The sequence below is a fragment of the Tinamus guttatus genome, unplaced genomic scaffold (genome assembly GCF_059628265.1).
Source record: "Tinamus guttatus ecotype Peru unplaced genomic scaffold, ASM5962826v1 Tinamus_guttatus_pri_ptg000549l, whole genome shotgun sequence".
NCBI classification, from domain to species: domain Eukaryota; kingdom Metazoa; phylum Chordata; class Aves; order Tinamiformes; family Tinamidae; genus Tinamus; species Tinamus guttatus.
The window spans coordinates 19,743-38,555 of NW_028289083.1; the positions used below are offsets into that span (position 1 = coordinate 19,743).

General features: G+C 37.1%; 1 protein-coding gene across 1 annotated transcript in view; it reads left to right on the forward strand.

The window, feature by feature from the left end:
• The window catches only part of NIPBL (NIPBL cohesin loading factor), an 82,201-nt gene that overhangs the window by 18,324 nt on the left and 45,064 nt on the right, over positions 1 to 18,813 (forward strand). The window contains exons 8-9 of the mRNA XM_088534390.1: positions 3,543 to 4,175; positions 16,453 to 18,018. Of these exons, the coding sequence (XP_088390516.1) occupies positions 3,543 to 4,175; positions 16,453 to 18,018 (2,199 nt within the window). The remainder of the gene's footprint in view (positions 1 to 3,542; positions 4,176 to 16,452; positions 18,019 to 18,813) is intronic.

The window sequence follows — 18,813 nt, forward strand, 5'->3', positions numbered from 1 at the left end:
CAGTTGTTGAAAGACTCTTTTTTTTTTAACATCTGGGATCCTTTACCTGCAAGTGATTTAAAGGAATATAAAGATATTTCTTGGAGTAGGCTGTGTTTTTTCTTTTTGTTTTGTTGTTATGCAAGTAGAAAGCTAATAATTCTTTGAAATACCTGAATCTTAGATTGCTGGTAACTTTAATGATTGGGTTATTACTGTATGCGTGTGCATTACAGAAATGAATGTGGCCATCAGTGAGAGTTTGGTGCATCAGCTTTGAAAGGCAAGTGGTCTTTGCTCTGAGAGGCTCTGAGAGCATCAGAGAAAGTGTCATGAATGGTTAAATGAGGAGGTGTGAATACGGTGGCACAGTAAAAAAGTGTATGGACAAAAACACAAGGTTTAGATATCACTGATGTGTATAATCTCTTAGAAAGAGGCCTGTTTGCTACTGAAGTTACTGGTGAGTGGCAAGTCTAAACATGCAAATGAAGCCATTTCATTCTATACTGTTATTGAATTTTTATGGTTTTGAGAAGGCTCAATCACTTTCAGAGCAAAATATTTTATAGCTACTTGCATTATAAAAGGTCTTAAAAGGTTTAGATCAGAATCACAGCAGAAAAAAAGAAATGGTATTTACATATTGCTAACACAGCTGATGAGATATCTTCAATCCCTAGTGCAATCCATCCTGAGGAATCACAAGGAAAACTAAGAATTGTGAAGAACCAATCCCAGGAATATCATGGGTGGTCAGGAAGACTGTAACTGAAAGGTCATGGAAATGTTGCTTCTGGCCATACTGTTCTTTACAGGGCTTTTACTCCTATGAAGTTCTCTGCTGCCGTTTACATTTAGCATTATCTGGATGACCGTTGGTACTTGCTGCTCACTCATGATAGAGCGACCTTACCAGAGCAGTGGAAGGTCTCTTCTTGCACGAGCTTTACGTACTCTTGGCATGCAAAGAGTTTTTATGAAGTCTTGTACTGATGCTATAGGTCAGCCAAAGAAGTTCAGAAATTTTTCTCTTGAATTGCAGTGCAGCCCAAGACCTAGAATCAAAAGCTGCCCATTTCTCTATTCTAAAATAATATTCTAAAATTGGTTTACAATGATATTTTAGGTGATGGATGTGGCTTGCTATATGTGGTATGTGTTCAAAACTTAAAATGTCTCTAGTAGAATAAAACTGTTCAGAACACCTCATCTTTTTCCATTTCTTACCACCTCAGTTGCTAGGTATTGTAGCCAGGTATGTTAACCATTTTGTTGCTAGGTAGAGCTCTGAGATGTCAAACTTAGCTTAGAATAAACTGGACAGAGAAAGGACCCAAATGTACTCTGCATGCTTCATTCTGGATTTAACCATGGTTAGGCATCTTAGAAATACGTGCAGTTACTGCCAGAACATCTCCTCTTAAGATGCTGCTATCAATACTGCTATCAGCTATCAAGCACTGCTATCAATACTGTTCAGAAATTTCCTTCAGGAGGAAGATATTCTTAAATAGCCTAGTCGTAGTGCTGCCTACAACAAGGAAAACTGTACTGTTGTTTCTTCATTTACTGGATTCCAAGTACTTTCAATGAAATGGGCTGAAATCCTTCTGACCTCCTCAAATCTACCTAAAGATTAAAAAAACCCTGCTGTGCTGCTGCTGCAGTGTTGTTTTTTAGCATGACAAAGAGAAAATTGCATGAAATCAGAAAGATAAGGACCTATTTGCTTGAAGCTTAGGGCAAGGGAGATTCAAACTTGTGTCCTCCATTCAAAATATAGTTATGAATAACAGTAGCTAAGTGTTCCACTGAAACTGTGGGAATACTCATTTGAACTGAGAACGAGGGAGTGAGATGTCTGTAAGATATGCAGAAAGTTTTGAACTTCCTCTAATATTTGGAGAAAGAAAACAAATAGCTTTGGAGAATCTGAAACACAGAAAATTGTGTTTGCGCTGAGTAATTTTACAGGACTTCAGCACTAGTGATTGAGTGCAGCTAAATTAAGCCTGGGGGTAAGGAATGGAGTAGTGGAAGGTTATTGAGAATCAGGATGAGCAACCGTAGGGATTTCCAACATTGGAGGTGTCATTGGTAGAACATGGAGCTGTCATCACTCAAGGAAGGAGAGCTGGGTAGAATAAATGAATTTTATACCCTGCTCTTCATTTAGAGATTTTGGGGCATCTCTTGGAATGAAATAGAGAGAAAATAAAAGATAGGAGTCAATGCAAAGAAGTCAGTGGCGAAAGAACACCTTTCATTTTAACTGAGGCTTTTCTGCAGATACCCATTCTTTCACCTGCAGGTCAATATATTGCGTAATGATGCCCATAGCACAACTCAAAGTATAAGCTAGAAATTCAGCTGCAGAACAGAGCTGCTTTCGTGCCTAGTGGTGGTTCTTCACCAAAGCACACCTTCCCTTCCAGTTAATTTTGGGTGGTGGTAGAAGCACTGGCCTGAAACACCATGCCAGTTAATAGTTTTAATGACTGCTTCATGGCAATCAATGTCCTCCAATGGGTGAATGGGATCAGAGAAATATTAGATTTAATAACACAAGAGCAGGCTGGAGCATATGTTTCCATTTGTTTTGTCACACCGTCATTCCATTGTAAGCAGAAGTTATTGCTCAAAATTATTATCAGGACAGGGGGAAAGCTCATCTGTTTCTAAAGCCTTTTCTGGGCAAGAGATAAGGGGAGTTGGTCAGAACAGACAGAAATTTTAAATTTGTGAATGGAGAATGTTTTTAGTGTAAAATGTCCTCTTTTAAAAAAAATCTATAAATATACTCAAAGTTTGCAATCAGTATATTTAGAAGTGGAAGCAAGTATATTTTAAGAGAGGGAGGAGGTAAGTGGGGGGAATGATAGACTAATTCTTTATGATAATTAAAATTTTGTAGACAATGATGGGTGAGGAAGTTGGAATCAATTTACCAAAAATGGAAACAAAGCAAAAAACCAATCTGTCAGAATCAAAATTAAAGAGGAAAGAAAGGCCAATTTCTTTGTTTAATTAATAAGGTCATTATATTTGTTTAATGTTTTCTAATTTCATCTTTTCATAGACCTTTTTAGGTAGTAAACCCTCCCTAAAATTTTTGTTTGTTAATTTTTTAATTTATAAATATTTTCCTGGCCAGTAACTGTACACTGATGATTAAATCTTCATCACTGGACCTTTCTAAGGATCTTTATCCTTTCTCTTTTCTGTAGTCAACTTGCTTTCATTAACTAGTTCCTAATAGCCAGCCTTCTGAACCTGCAGGTACTATGTTTTTTGGTGGTGGGTGTTTTGGTTCCTTCTTCTCTGAAATGATCCCTTTTCCACCTGCTGTGGACTGCTGTAATTCCTAGGAAAGCAAGTGCAACTCTCTGTATTACATCTTGATCTGGGAATGATGTGCTTCCTACCGATCTTTTTTAGACCTTTTGTGGACACAGATATATGTGCAAATACACCTTAACATTATGTAGGTTATTTTTAGTGTGTTTTTATATAAACTTGAAACAACATAACTGTTCAGTTTTTCTGAATTATTATTCTAGGATCAAGACCACCTTTAATCCTACAGTCTCAGCCTCCACCTTATTCATCACCTAGAGATGTGCCCCCAGACATATTGTTAGATTCTCCAGAAAGAAAGCAAAAGAAACAAAAGAAAATGAAGTTAGGCAAGGATGAAAAAGACCAGACTGAAAAAGCTGCAATGTATGATATCATTAGTTCTCCTTCCAAGGACTCCACTAAGCTTACGTTAAGACTCTCTCGTGTAAGATCTTCGGATATGGACCAGCAGGATGATATGCTTTCTGGTTTGGAAAACAGCAGTGTGTCAGAGGGTGATATTCCTTTTAATGTGCAGTACCCAGGACAGACTTCTAAAACACCCGTTACTCCACAGGATGTTACCCGCCCACTAAACGCTGCTCAGTGTTTGCCGCAGCACGAACAGACAGCTTTCCTTCAGGCACAACAAGTGCCTGTTTTACAACAGAACACTTCAGTTGCTGCAAAACAACCTCAAACTCCTGTGGTACAGACACAGCAACAGGTTTCGCACCAAGGAACTATAACGTCATATGATGAAGTAGAATTGGATGCATTGGCTGAAATTGAGCGGATAGAACGTGAATCAGCTATTGAAAGGGAGCGGTTTTCAAAAGAAGTGCAAGATAAAGGTAAAAGGATTGTGTGTGTGTATACACTATATATATTATATAAACATATATATATATATATGCATATAAAATCCATATATATATATATATATATATATAAACCTTCCTGTCATTGTCACATAGTTCCAGTCTGTTTAATCAGCATAGGTTCTTTTTACCACATCTCTCTCCATTCTTCTCCAGCAATGAACTGTAATCTCTCACATACGCATATTTTTAACATTTAATATTCTTTATTTGGGGTCTTAAGAGATGAAAGTGAAGTTCTTATGTTCAATTTTTTTTCTGACTACTCTTATTTAGAACCTTGAGACTAAATGAGATAAAATTGCCATTGTTTATAATGGTTCTGAAATCCCAGCAGTGCCACATTTCTAGTCCAAATTTGTAGTTGTGGTAGTTGAAAGAATTATTAACTAACTGCCTATGTTGCCTATTTTAAGAAAAGAATTTAATTTTTTTATCCTATTTCTATGCTTATCCTAACATGAAGGTTTGAACCTAACATGAAGGTTTTAGATCACATCCGCTCTTTTAAAGGTATTGGTGATATATACTGCTCTATTAACAGGCTTCAAAGTTTTCTCAGCTCCATATCCGTTGTTATGTAGGCATTAGAGGTTTCACATTGCTCCTGAATATCAATATGGGCCTTCATATAGAACCAGGCGAGCCCTTGAAGTGTTTTCACTTCACTGGCTAGACTGGTTATCTTAACTAATCTAATTGAATCTATCCTCAGTAAGGTTTTTTTATTTGCTGTTAACTGATTTAACCGATTGAAATCTCAGATGTATATTTAGTCCTTCCCGCCACCTTCTTGAATAAATCGTGAAAATAAGATTTTTCTTTTATAAAATTGATAGTAATAGGTTAGCATAAATATTTAAAAGCTTTTTTTAGACTGTTTTTAACTTCCAAGAGAAAATATTTTCGTGGATAATTCTGATTTATTAGATGCTTTGAGGAAAACCATGCAGAAGTGAAGCAGGAATTTCTGATTTTGGACAGTCTTAGTTGGAAGTAGTTAATTTTTGGTATGCTTGGGTGGGATTTGAATGTAACTTAATTTATTTACACTTCATGTTTTTAACCAGCAGAGAGGGCAGAACTTTTTTCCTTATTTAAAGAGAATTTTCTATTTTAAATATATGTATGAAGTGTGTGTGTGTGCATGTATGTGCATATGACTGTTATTGCAAGTATTGCAAGTACTGGAAAGATGCACTTTTTAGATATTTCTTATTCAGTAACTTAATTAAGGCTTGTCAGAATACAAAACTGTTAATATAGAGAGAAAATGAGTGCTTACGTCAAAAGAGATCACCACTTACTTTGTCTTTACTTCTGATTTAATGAAATGGAGGTTTTGCTGTCTTGCTCTCTTTCACTAATTTGAAATTGAATTGCGAAAGACTTGTTGTCTTCCTCTTTTTTTTTCTCTTTCTCTTTTTTTCTTCTGACTTTCATGAAGTGATGAACTTTAGCTGTGAAGCTTGTTTACAAGCATAGTTATGTAGCTGCATGCAGACGTTGATTTGTTTCTTTTTGGGAAAGCAGTGTTTTTTATGTATTGTCATCTCTCCACTTTACCACTTCTCGGTACCAAGCATGGATCCCAAGCCTATGCCTCGTTCCTGCCTGCATCCTCTGTCAGGTCTCAGGTTTCCATGAGCTCCTGTAATTGCTCTGGATCAGAGTGGTTACTTCTTTTTTGGACAAACAGTTGTCATTTATTCACTGGTGGTAAGTTGTCTCTGTGTTAGAGCAGCTCTTTCTGTTCGATTGCCAAGATTTCTTTCATGAATAAGAACAGAGTTGAAGGATTTTAGCACTCTGGGGACAGATTCCCTGAAAAACTGCCACCTGGGAGAAATATGATTCTTATTTTTCAGGAACTCTTCTGCCATTGTTTGCAGGTCAGTGCCATGTTCAGCAGTTGATACAGTCTGGCTTTGCTCCGTGATCGTTTGTTCCAGCCCTTTGGTCTGGTGTGATTGCAGGTCCTCTCACCTTCCTATGAAAATACATCCATTAGAAATATATCCAATATTAGAAATATATCCTACACGTCAGTCATTTTTGAGAAGCTGCTTAATGTGCTTATAGAAAAAAATGGCATTGTACATTTTAAGACATGATGTGATCTGAATTTAAACTGTATGTTAAGAAAATAGTGAGATTTGTAACTTGGTCTAAGTTGAATATGAAGACAGCAACACAAGGGTGGGTTTTTGTTTGTTTGTTTTTTTGGGGCTGGTTGGCACAGTGCTTATGAAGCATCCCAGGAGGGATCTTATTGTAGCTTCTAGCACATATTAAACTCTGCACAAAAGCATCTTTGCTCCTTTTGTCCATGTTGCACGGAGATGCACACTGCAGTCTCACAGTATCGCTTCTGTGTGGGCGCCATTGTCATCTTCTCTAAATTACCTGGAGTCAAAGTGTCCTAGGGTTCCGGTGCAAATTCAGTGGTGCTTTCTATTTTTTTTTTTTAAAGATATGAAATATTTACAGTACTATGCTTCATCAGAGGTGTTTAGATGCCTCTTTTATAAGTGTAAGATGTTGGATGCATATGTTACCTTTTATCTAAGGTTTGGAGCCATGAGTGTGGTGGAAGTGTTTATTCTGGAGGAAAGGCAGAGATCTTTTTCTGGGGGCGGGTCTCGCCAAAAATCACACAATTGCTGCGTTTGTCTATGGAAACGCTAAGGCCCTTCTGTAATGCTTGGTACAGGTGGAAATGGGGATCGGAGCCCTTTGGAAATTATAGACTCCTGTAACTACCACAACTGGTGGAGTGTTTAGTTTCCAGCAAATAGTTTCTCAAAGTGGGAGGCATCTCCATTTCCAGGCTGGAACTAACAGGGTTTTGCACAAGTGTCTCCTTTAAAAAAAAAACCCAGCCATTCTTTCTGGAACCCAGGTGTCCTGCTTTGGCTTCCTGGGAAAATAATTCTCAGCGCAAAAGTGGCTGATGCAGAAGCCGGCAGAATTGCTGCAATGTCTATCAGAAATGCATAAGGAGACATCTCCTAATGCAGAGCTTTGGTCTCCATATATGTAAGCTTCTCTGAGCTCTGTTCTTATTGTATCCCTTAAGATTTTTTGCAATCTTTTATTAGGTGGATTCTATGGTCTTCTCATCGTGATACAGGGCTTACAAGTTCACCCTCTGTTTCTGTGTGGAAGGGACAAGATGCCATCTTCTCTTCCTACCTTCCATTGAGGAAATCATTTTATATTGATTAATTTTGCAAATAATTTGTCTCCATCTGTTAATTAAAGGGCCTGTGAAATGTGACAGCCTCCTGTCTTTGGGTCCCCCTGCCACCCATCCCAGATACCTCCCAGTGGCTTTCATCAGATACGTTAGCAACGTTAGATAATATCTTCTCTTTGGAAAAGTTATGTAATTTCAGAGATAGATCCACCTATCATTTATCAAGATTCAGATTATCTGTGAAGAGCTTTACAGGTGATTTGGGTGATTCCGAGGGCTAATATGAAACAGGACTCTGTTTTGGCCATAGCAATCAAGAGTGATTGGACTGTCTTCAATCTAGGTACACTGGGACAGGTTAATGACCTGATTTCTTCAGAGAGGCAAGGAAACTGCATGCCTTTTTCTTTCTTCTTTTTCCCCTTCTAATCACTGTTTGTAGTCACATTTCCAGTACTACTTGGTGCTCTTGATTGCTTCTGAAACAGGCAAAGTTCCATGTTTTGAAACTAGTTTGTCCCCTTAAGGGGAGTCTTCCTTGTTCATGGTCTGAACGTGACTCTTCAAAGAAAGTACAGGAAATCCTGTAGCACTTCAGAAACTTGCCAGGAGTTCCTGTTCTTCTCTCTCTCTCTCTTTTTTTTTTTTTTTTTTTTCATGGGTGGGAAATTGAGAGAGAGGAATTTTATTTTTGCTTACTTCAGTTCTTTGCTTGTTTGGTTTGCTACCTGTTCAGCTATAAATGGCTTGTTGGTATGTACAGTCAAGTAGTTTAAAGCTAGTTTGTTGTTTTTGAATCTATACCTTTCTCAGAGTATTACATTAAGCTCCTCTAATGCTTTAAGATTTAGACCAGCTGCTACATTAATTTTCAGGTTTGAGATGTCTACCAAGATCTTCCTTGCTTTTCTCAAGATACTATATACTGTGAATAAAAAGATCTTAAGATGTTAATGTTAAAAAGAGCTCTGAGTATTTTAAACCGGGGAAAAGAGAAAATTAACCTTGAAAATAATGCCAGATTCAGAAAAATCAGAATGTAATCCATCTTTTTTCCAATACTTTTTTTTCTGATTTTGTTAGTCTTTTTTGTTTTTAATCAGATTTGCTAAACTTTGAGCTCCTCTGTACACTGTGCTAAGTTTTCACTCACTCTGATTTTCAGACTCTTCAGAAATGCTTCTGTGTAATGCACGTGTCTTACCAGGTTAAGGAGTACTGCTTTTGCTTGAACAAGGCACTTCTCCCTGAACTTTGTGAGACTGGTCCTGAAATCCTAGAGTACTAAACATTTCATTGAGAGGCTACTGCTATTTTATTTTTTTAAAGCTTAAAAGAGTAGAAATATATATATATATTTTAAGTAAGACAAACATATTCATATCTGTGGCTTTTATTCCTTTTTTCCTTTTTTTATTTTTGAAGATTAATTTTATCCACTTCTTTGGAATCTTTCTATGGATTCTTTGAACTAGTGAAAGAAAGTGAAGCTGTCATAACATTATTTCCAGTAACTGGATCAGTTAGGGGGCACTTGAATGTGCCATAGGCACCTCTTTTTTTTATCCCATTCCGAGCCCATAGCAGCAGAGACACACATCCCAAGAGTGTGAATCTGCCGGAGCAAAACTCTCAAAACTACAGTTATAGGTAAGTAATTTTTTCTCTTACCTTTTAAATTCTTATCCAGCTCCTCTCCCTTTCCCCCCTTTCCCCATCACCCTAAACTCCCCCAAAGAAGAAGGTAATAGAAAAACACTATTAAAAGTGGCTTGTTTATGTCTTATTTTGTTTAGCCAAGAAATGAAATGACAGGGTGTATAGTTATTATCAGTATATTACCATTCATTTACAAAAATACATTCCAGGGGTTATATTTCCTCAACAATGAAGATGCAACTATAGTCATTTATCTAGTAATCTTGTAGAAGGCTAGAACAAATAGTGAAACAAGAAGAAAAAAAATAAATGAGACACATAAATCATTGTGTCTCTATCTAGTGGGAAGATAGGAGAATTAAACATTATATATTTTGTGTACAAAACAAATGAGCATGCAAACTTGCATTAGATATGCATTTTATAGTGTTATGTGATGATTGAAACTGATACTTATATAGCTTTCCCACAGAAAGCAGCTTATCCAGTCCCTATAGATGAGGGATTTTTTTGTTTTGTCTTCCGACGTATATAAGAAAAGGAAGGGGAAGAAGTTCGTGGTATATCTAGAGAATTGGCAATGAAATGTTGCCACTCTTCTGTCTAGGAAAAAGTACTTAATATTTTTTGAATGATGAAAGTTCAGATGAGAAAAAAAAAGTTTTAAAAGTTTGGGTTGTGCTATACTTAGGGTAGCACAGAAATCTCTTCTTATAATCTGGTATAGAAAAGAGCTAAAAACAGTATAAGAATTCTGTTTTGATTGAAATTATATTATAAACTAATGCCTAATGAAATGTAGCTAACCTACAGCATATGCCATTGCTTGTGCCCATTGTGTGGATGGCATAATTTATACCATTACTTTCCTAGTGATGATTGCATTTGTTGTGGGACAGTCACTTCTCTGCAAAGGATTGAATTCTTGCCAAGGAAATGACAAGCGTAACTACTACAGTTTGTTAAGAGTTTAAGCCCAGCATTTCAATAGGGGCTAGTCACTAAGTTCACTCTGATATCAATCTAAGATGACACAGGCTTTTTTTCATTATAATTTTCTATAAATATCACTGGATCTAGTTAATTGAAGATATGTTTAACACAAGGTGTGATGTTAGAATGAAATCAACATCTAGAAACAGATTAAAGTGCAGGAATAAATTTGAAAGAAAGTCTTTTTTTGTTTTAGCTCATACAAGTGACATGTTCATACAAGTAACTAAAAACTATGTGAATATGTTAATTTATCTCCTGTACGTGGTACATAAAATAAATCTCTTTTTCATGTTAGTGTGTTGCATTTTGCTTGTGAAATTCAGTGCTACGTTGAGTATTTCAAAACATAATTGCACCTCAGTTTCAGATCTTTTCATAATTCACATACATAACCTAACTACTAAAAGGTATTTGTATATGTGTGAACTCATTTAGAAAAATGAAAGTCACATGGATAGAACCCAGCATTTGTGTCAGAAAAATCTTTTTCATAACAGAATTAAAAGCATGTTATTTGTAAAAGGCTGCTCGAATTTAGAGAGGTTGTTAGGTCCATCAGCCTCAAAACAAGTGTAGGTGATCAATTGTATTACTGTAGTATATGTTATATATGTTCTTATCATTTTCTTCTGTAGTATTCCTTCTATGTTACTGTAGTTGACAGAGAACAGTGCATTGCAAAGCGTTCTTAAATGGAAAAAATCATAATACTGCATTTCATTCCCCTGTAACACAGCATCAGTGTGCTGAACTTCACAGAAATGAAAATTCTGGAGTCTGCTGCACCCTAGGGGGTAACAGAGCCTGCTGTGGTCTTCCTGTAGTTTGTCCTGAGTGAGTCTGGACATCCCTCCTGATGGCTTCTCATGTGTTTTGCAGTGTGACTAGAACTTTGATAAAGTCTCTTGACAAATTGTTAAAAATTAGCAGCTGTTTCTGTTCAAAGTCTCAGAAATCTCTGTCTGAGAACAGTCTGAGAGCAGCTGGAAGCCCTCGGGTTGCTGTTTATTTTCTGGAATTATATTCTGTTCTGCAAAGCATCCTATGGCAAGACTGTCTCACTTCCTTCTGTAAGGGAGCAAGCAACAGAGCCAATTTTTTTCACATCTTTGCTCAGCCTCCCCTTCAAGGGAAGGAGATAGAGCTGTATGAGTCTCTTCTATTGATTAGAAGGGTTCTCTGTGTTTGCTATTGAAATGTAGTCTCAGGAAGAGTCAGGTGAGAGCAAACTCTTATAGTCACTGATGCTGAATGTTCATGCAGGAGTAGAAAGCTAAGAATCTGTGTTTGCCCTCACACCATTGATAGGTGAGTCATCAGTGCTACTGAAGCAATTTCTATTCTAAACCTCCCCTGTATCCAGGTGATATTGAACAGTTTGGATTGTCGTGGTCTGTAATATACTGCTGGTTCTGGGTATGGCATGGGGAGGAACGGGTGACTACTTCAGAGATCTGTGAAAGATGATTAGGAATAGCAAAATGCTTATCCATAAACAGACTTGATATGTAGGAATGTGGTTATATGCTATTTGTTGAAAACATGGTTTTGACTGTTGCCTTAAATGCTTGCAATTGGCCTCTGGTTGACTTGTCCTTGTTGTTCAAAAATGGAAGGCTTGATGATGAGCAATAATTGTTCAGGACGGTATACTTAGCATAAATTTTATTCCATGTCAATTTAATTAATAAGTAGTGTTTCAAATAAGTGAAAGTATATCCCAGGAATCTCTGGAGAATATCAGGAGTTTTAAGCGCAAGGCTCTGCTAATATTTCTACTTAAAATTATCACACTGGTTCATCTAGAATTCGGTGTTAGAAGATCCCTCTCCTTTGCGGTTCTGAAGAGAAGTATGGACTTAAGCAGCTTGGATTTGAAGTCTCCAGGTGAATCCATTACAAGGTGCAAGTGGAGAAATGATAATTTATCTCTTGTATCTTCAAGATCATTCAAAAATCTTTTGATTTTAGAGCCTGCCAAAATGTATTAAAGCCAAAGAACTTAGCAATTCTTTGAAACAAAGTTCAGGAACTGTGCAAGTGTTTCCTCTCTAGAGTATTTACAAAAGGCCGATTTCATTTTGATGCAGCATGCAGTTCTGGAAGTTTTCAGGCTATTGGCCTGTTGGAAGAGTTTCACCTGTTGGAAGAATTTAGTGCAGGACTTAAGACAATCATCACATTTGCAAGATGCAACAGCATTGGAGACTTCGGCACTGACGGTCTTCTAGCTGCTACTTTGTACAAAATGGTCCTTATAAAGGGAAGAAATGAGGCATTGTTTAAGCTGGCTCCCCTCATCCACCTGCTGTTGCTAACCCTCACTCAGTTTCCAAGTGCATCTGTTTTCAGGATCGATGTTCTTCAAATCACATGGTTGACTTGCAGTTTCAACAGAAATAGATTTGAAAGTATCTGGCTAATCCAAGTGCAAAGTATTCTTGTTCGGAGATTCCTCAATTTCTAAATATGGCAGTACTCATTATTGTGGCACACAGATATTTCCAAAAGTGAAGGTTACCCCTGTCTCCAGGACTGCTGTTGATAACAGGACAAGGGCGGCATAATTAATTGGAAACTCTGCTAACCTTTTTATTCCATATGAAACTTGTGGTTCCTGTAGTGTTTTGTTTCTAGTAGAAAGCACCAACCCTGTGACCTGTTTAATTTGCAACGGGTTAGTTTTTTTTAGAGTAAGATAGACTATGCTCTTGCATTGAATACCAAGCTGTTTTCCTGTAAAGGGAACATTCATGTGGATCTGCCAAGTCAAAAGAAAGAGAAGACTTCAATCAAACTGCTCTGAAATGTTATAAATTCATTCAAGGGGTCATTTTGGATATAACCATACTGTTAAAGGGGAAAAAAAAAAAAGAGAACAGAGTTTCTTAAAAGAATCTGGATGCAAAAAGCCTGGATATGGAGTCTGTAATGTAGTCAGAAAGTTTTGCTGTGCCTTCTGATTCCATTTGTTACAAAAGGAGTTACGAAGAGTGAAGCAAAAACCTCCTGATCACAAATCTTGTGAGCCTCTGCGTTCAGAAATGTGGCAAGGTGCAAACCTGGATCTGCTGGACTTGAAAAGAAAATGTTAGACTGATATTTTGGCGAAGTCCTAGATCCTCATGATAGAAAGAAATTATACCATCTGTGGAATGAAGTGGAGACACTTGGATACTGATGTTGTGGAAGATGCAAAGTTTACTCAAATGGATATTTAAAGCTGCTTATCTGAGCTACGCAGGAGTCTTGATGTTCATGCCTTAACAAGGCAAATTTATGCAAACTTGTATATCTGATTGTAAAAGAGAAGGCATTAAAACTTCTGTTTTCTGAGATTACTTGTCTCTTCTGAGATCTCCGATATTCTTTTGATTGTTCTCATGGAGTTGTGGGGCCAAGCTTTCATAAAGCCCTCTAAGTTTAATATTCACATTAAACTTCATATTTTTGCAGCTATCACTACAACCCAAAGGGATACTTCAGTGGAAATAGTGGTACTACGCACTCATTCTACCTGTAGTGCCCTAGTTCAGTCTGATATTTGCATGCATTTGGACCTAGCTCCGGAAATCTCATAGCAGCAAAATAGTTATTGCCAAGCCTGGTTCTGAGGATAGCCATCAGGATGCATGGGAAATGTGAAGAAATCTGTGAGTAAACTGTATCTCTGTCTGCAAATCAGCTAGCCCTTTAGCGAAAGTAAACTTCGAGGGCACCCATTTCTTCTCTCTGAAGTTGTCAACAAGGTTGTGGTTACAGTAACTTGATAAAGTATCACTATTCAGTAGTCAAGAAAAATGAAGAAATTGCATCAGAAGATCTTTGTATTTAGAGGGAATGTGTCAAGTTGTGACGTGATGATTTATATGTTCTCAAAAAACTTACAAGTTGACGTTTTGGATGATGAAGATGCCCAGCATTTTGAGCCTGGTCAGTTACAGAAGCTCAAGAAAGAAAACTGGTCCTCCCTGAGTTATTTTGTTTAATCTTGGAGCCCTCAGCATGAGGGCTCTGTAAGGTGAGTTTTGGCTGATCTCCAGCAGTTTAAGGCATCACAGCTCCTGGCCATCTGCCTTACTCCCCTAGTAGGAGTAGCAGAAGGAAACATTTGCTTGGTTCTAAGAGGACTTGTTCAGCCTGGTAGGTTAATGCAGCCCATCTCTGCTGTTTTAAGCTGATGCTCAAGACAGGGAACTGCCCTTGTGGAGGTGTGAATGCATGTTCCCTTCTGCTACAGTGAGAACAGCAGGTAAAGGAAAAAGGCAGATAACTGGTAACAGTCATGTCTTAAAGGCTGCTGTTAGATCCACTTGTACTGAAAGGGACTTTTAATTACACATTTAATTAAGAAATAAGGTAGGGATGCATGTGTATGAATGTGTATTAACATATGTATAAAAACAACAAAAAAGTCAAATTTGAATCCATTCAGTGTGGAAGCTTCTTCATGATCATTCCTAAGAGCTTCCATGAAGTTCAGTGAGGCTCAAGTCCTTTTAGTCAAAGGCAGAAGGGCTTTTTTTTTTTTTCCTCCCCTCTCACTGCATGAAGGATTCAAGACTTTTTTTTATTATTATTATTGGTACTATAGAGAAGTAAATTTATAGAAGCATTCATATCCAGCAAATGCTGTTATACAGGAAAAGCAAAAATCTCCATGCTAAAAAGTTATACCCTCTGTGTGGTGAGTTTATTTTGTTTCATGTGTCTATCTTAAAGTATGAGTTACCTGGCTCTCCCACAGGTTCTGTGTTCCTTTGCAAAGATCCTTTTTGCAGTCACCCCTTTTTTGCATGGAGCTTGTTATAGCTGTCTTTACTGTGGTCCACAGCCATAAATGTTGAATATTATGGTGCAGATTTAGGAAGTGAGAGATGTGCAAATAGTAATGAGAATGAAAATGATGTAAAAAACCTTGTTCATGTTACTGAAGTTGGCCATGGTACTCCTTGCTACTGTGTTTTGATGTTAACTTTGGAGATGATCCTTCAAAGTTTTAATTCTTCAGAATAAGAATTTTCTACCAGTATAGAAGAAAGTAGAGATTGTAATTCTGCTTTACAATTTGTGATTTTTTTTTCTTATAGTTTATTTTGCTCTTCCCCTATTTCCATCCTCTTCACCCCTCCCTCAGCTCCCAAAAGGGAGCTGACAAATTACGTTTAGATCACAAATCTTGGCACAAAAGAGGTTGTTTTTCTTACAGCACATTTGAGGTCTAGACGTAAATATTTATTTTATGTTTATATTTAACAAAACATTTACATTAGAGTTTCCAACCTATGTTCATTCATTCCTGAGACTTAAAATCAAATCCCCTGATTACAGAGAAAATGTGTGGGTATATTCCCCAATTTCCAAAATATTAGTTGACAGACGAGAATATTAGTTGCAGGTAAGACTTAGAATGAATTTTAGTTCAGGTACCATGTTAGTAGTATAAACAGATTGTAGCTTAAATGAATAATTAAGATTCTTTTTGTTTTCATGTGCTTCTCAGTTCTATCAGTTCTACCAAATTATATGGCGTGTGGTTGACTCACAATTTTTCTGTATTCTACTCCTGATTATATTTTAGCACAAATTGAAGAGGTTGTTGTAGAGTCAAGCTCTTGACACTACACAAAGTTATTGTTAAAGTTTTTATTTCATGCATTAAAACTGTTATGGTTGTAAAGGGAAATTATCCGTTTTGTAAGTATATAACCGCCCCTTACCTCGTGTGTATGTATATATTATAGTATAGACTCCAACTCCTGGTATACCACTTTGCTTCCACGAGAAGCCTCATGTTGGAGTTGAAATCATTTCGTTCATTGTTCACGTGTTCCGCTGTTACAATATGCGAGTCCAGCTAGTACAGGGAACCATGCAGGGAAAACCTTTGCTGTAGTCATTGCAGATCCCTGCTTATTTCATGTATAAGGAAGCTGGCTGAATCTGCAAAACAGAAACTTTTATAGTAGTATTAATCAAAACCTGTTATGAAGGAGGACCTCAGTTTTGACATTGTACACTTTTGCTTCAACCTTAAACTCATGTTGTTGTTGTTGTTATATTTTTCAGTTGCTTTATTAGATGGTTCTCTTGGAAATTTTACAGGGACTTTGCTTTCATGTGTCTCAAGGTTTTTTTTTTTTTTTTTGTGATTAGTTGGCATGTGTTGTAGGCTGCAAATAAACAACAATCCAAGAATAGAAGTATTAGCTAGAGAAGTTTTAGCTAGAGAAGTTTTATTATTATTTTTAAATTCAGTTAATTCTGTTTGTACACAAATATGCTGGGGGGCGGTGGTTCATTCATTAGTGGGGATGAAGGGGAATGGACATTTTTGCTTGGCCAGGTTTCCTATATATATAATTTATGTGTTTTTTTTTCTCTTTTAATTTGCAGATAAGCCTTTAAAGAAGCGAAAACAAGAAAACAAGCCACAGGAGGCTGGGGGTGCTACTGGAGGAAACAGACCAGCTTCTCAGGAGACAGGTTCTGCAGGAAATGGGGCAAGGCCTGCGTTGATGGTTAGTATTGATCTTCAACAAGCAGGAAGAGCAGACTCTCAGGCAACAGTAACTCAGGATTTGGACACCATCAGAAAACCTGAAGAAATTAAACAGTATAATGATGGGTTCGTATGTATTCCCCAAGAAGACACTGGTGGAGTTCTTAAACTTAAACCTGAAAACCATCCTGAGATCCTTAGAAAAAAGTCTGACTTTGAGGGCCAGAAGACAGATATTCAACAAAATGAAAACAGACAAATGGAATTCCAACAAAATGAGAGCAGGCGGTTGGAAAGTAAATACAATGAAAACAAACAGGTGGAAGCCAAGCATGAAAGCAAGCATGAAAGCAGACAAATGGAAGTGAAACAAAATGAGAACAGGCAGACAGAATCAAAACAAAGTGAGAGTCGACAAATGGAGATGAAACAAAATGAGGGAAAACAAAATAATGGAAAGCAGGAAATAAGACAGAGGCCCGAGACACCAAAACAGAAGACTGAAGGCAGGCCCGAAACGCCAAAACAGAAAACTGAAGGCAGGCCCGAAACACCAAAACAGAAGACTGAAGGCAGGCCCGAAACGCCAAAACATAGACATGATAATAGGAGGGACTCCAGTAAACCATTGTCAGAGAAGAAAATTGAACTATCCAGGCATAAGCCAGATATGAAATCTGATCCCTCAAGGATAAAATCTGAAAGCAGATCTGATCCAGGAAAGCAAAGACCAGATGGGCGTTCAGTTTCTGATACTCCAAGGCGTGACCATGACAGCCTTAAACAAAGGCCTGAGGACAGAGGGGAGTCAGAGAGATACAGAGGAGACCCATCCAAGATTAGAAGACCTGAATATTTGAGATCCTCAAACAAAAGTGAACATGATTCTAAGCATAATATTAAATCTGATGGTTCCAAAACTGAGAAATTGGAAAGGAAACACAGACATGAGTCTGGTGAATCAAGGTTTTCTTCTGGGGATCAGAAATCAAGACCTGACAGCCCTCGTATAAAACAGGAAAGTAAAGGAGATTCTAGTAAATCAAGACCTGATAAAACTGGTTTTAAATCACCTAACAGCAAGGATGAACGAAGGACAGATGGTAATAAGAGTAAAGTAGATAGTAATAAAGCACATGCTGATAATAAAGCAGAGTTTCCCAGTTATTTGTTGGGGGCAAGATCTGGTGCATTGAAACATTTTGTCATTCCAAAAATCAAGCGTGATAAGGATGGCAATGTCACTCAGGAGTCGAGAAAAACTGAAATTAAAGGTGAACAGAAGGATAAAGTAGAAAAGATTGGTCTAGTTGAAGATCTAAATAAAGGAGCTAAGCCTGTAGTTGTTCTTCAGAAGCTGTCTCTGGATGATGTGCAGAAATTTATTAAAGATAGAGAAGATAAATCAAGGAGCTCTTGTTTTAAACCTAACAAGAACAAGTCATCCAAATCTAATAAAGGTAAGATTATTTTAATGTTAATTACATTCTATTTTGCACATTCCTTCAGTTCCTTTAGACTTGCTATTGCAGTGGTCAATAATTCAGGTCAAACATATGATATTAATTTATATGTTTGCTTACATGATCATTTTAGGAAATTACACTGAAACTGCTTTCATTATCAGCTAAGAACTTGTTAGTGTTGGAAATCTTGCTCCAGTGTAAATGAAATGATTTATTTACTCCAGTGAAAGTACCTAATGAAGGAACACTTATATGATTTTAAATTGTACTTCAACTACAGTAGTTTAATCTGGTAATTTGCCTAATTAGACATAACTGGTATATGTATGATTTAAACAGATTTAAGTGTGTCTGTATAAGGTATTGGTACTACTATAGCTGAATCAGTGTGCTTTGAACAGTAGAAAATGCTACGTTAGACCAGCTGTAAGACTATTTCATATTTTTAAATAGAGGTGAATGGTTTTCCAAGAAATGCTTCGACATGATGCAGTAAGAATACTGTTGCAAAATCCCTTCTGCTTTTTCTACACTATAAATATGGCAGTTTTGGGGAACCACCATGCTTTAGGCTGTCTGACAACAAACTTTTAAAAGCATCCTGTGTTTACTGCTTGACTCTGTTTCTATTTTAGAATTGAATCTTTAGGAGAATTCAAGCATCCTTGTATTTAAGGTCCAGTATAAATCCATGATATGGGTAGTGCATTATTCAGAGTAGTTGATGGATTTAATATCTGATTGTTTGTTCTGCTGAATTTAATGTTTTTAATGATTACTATACTTCTT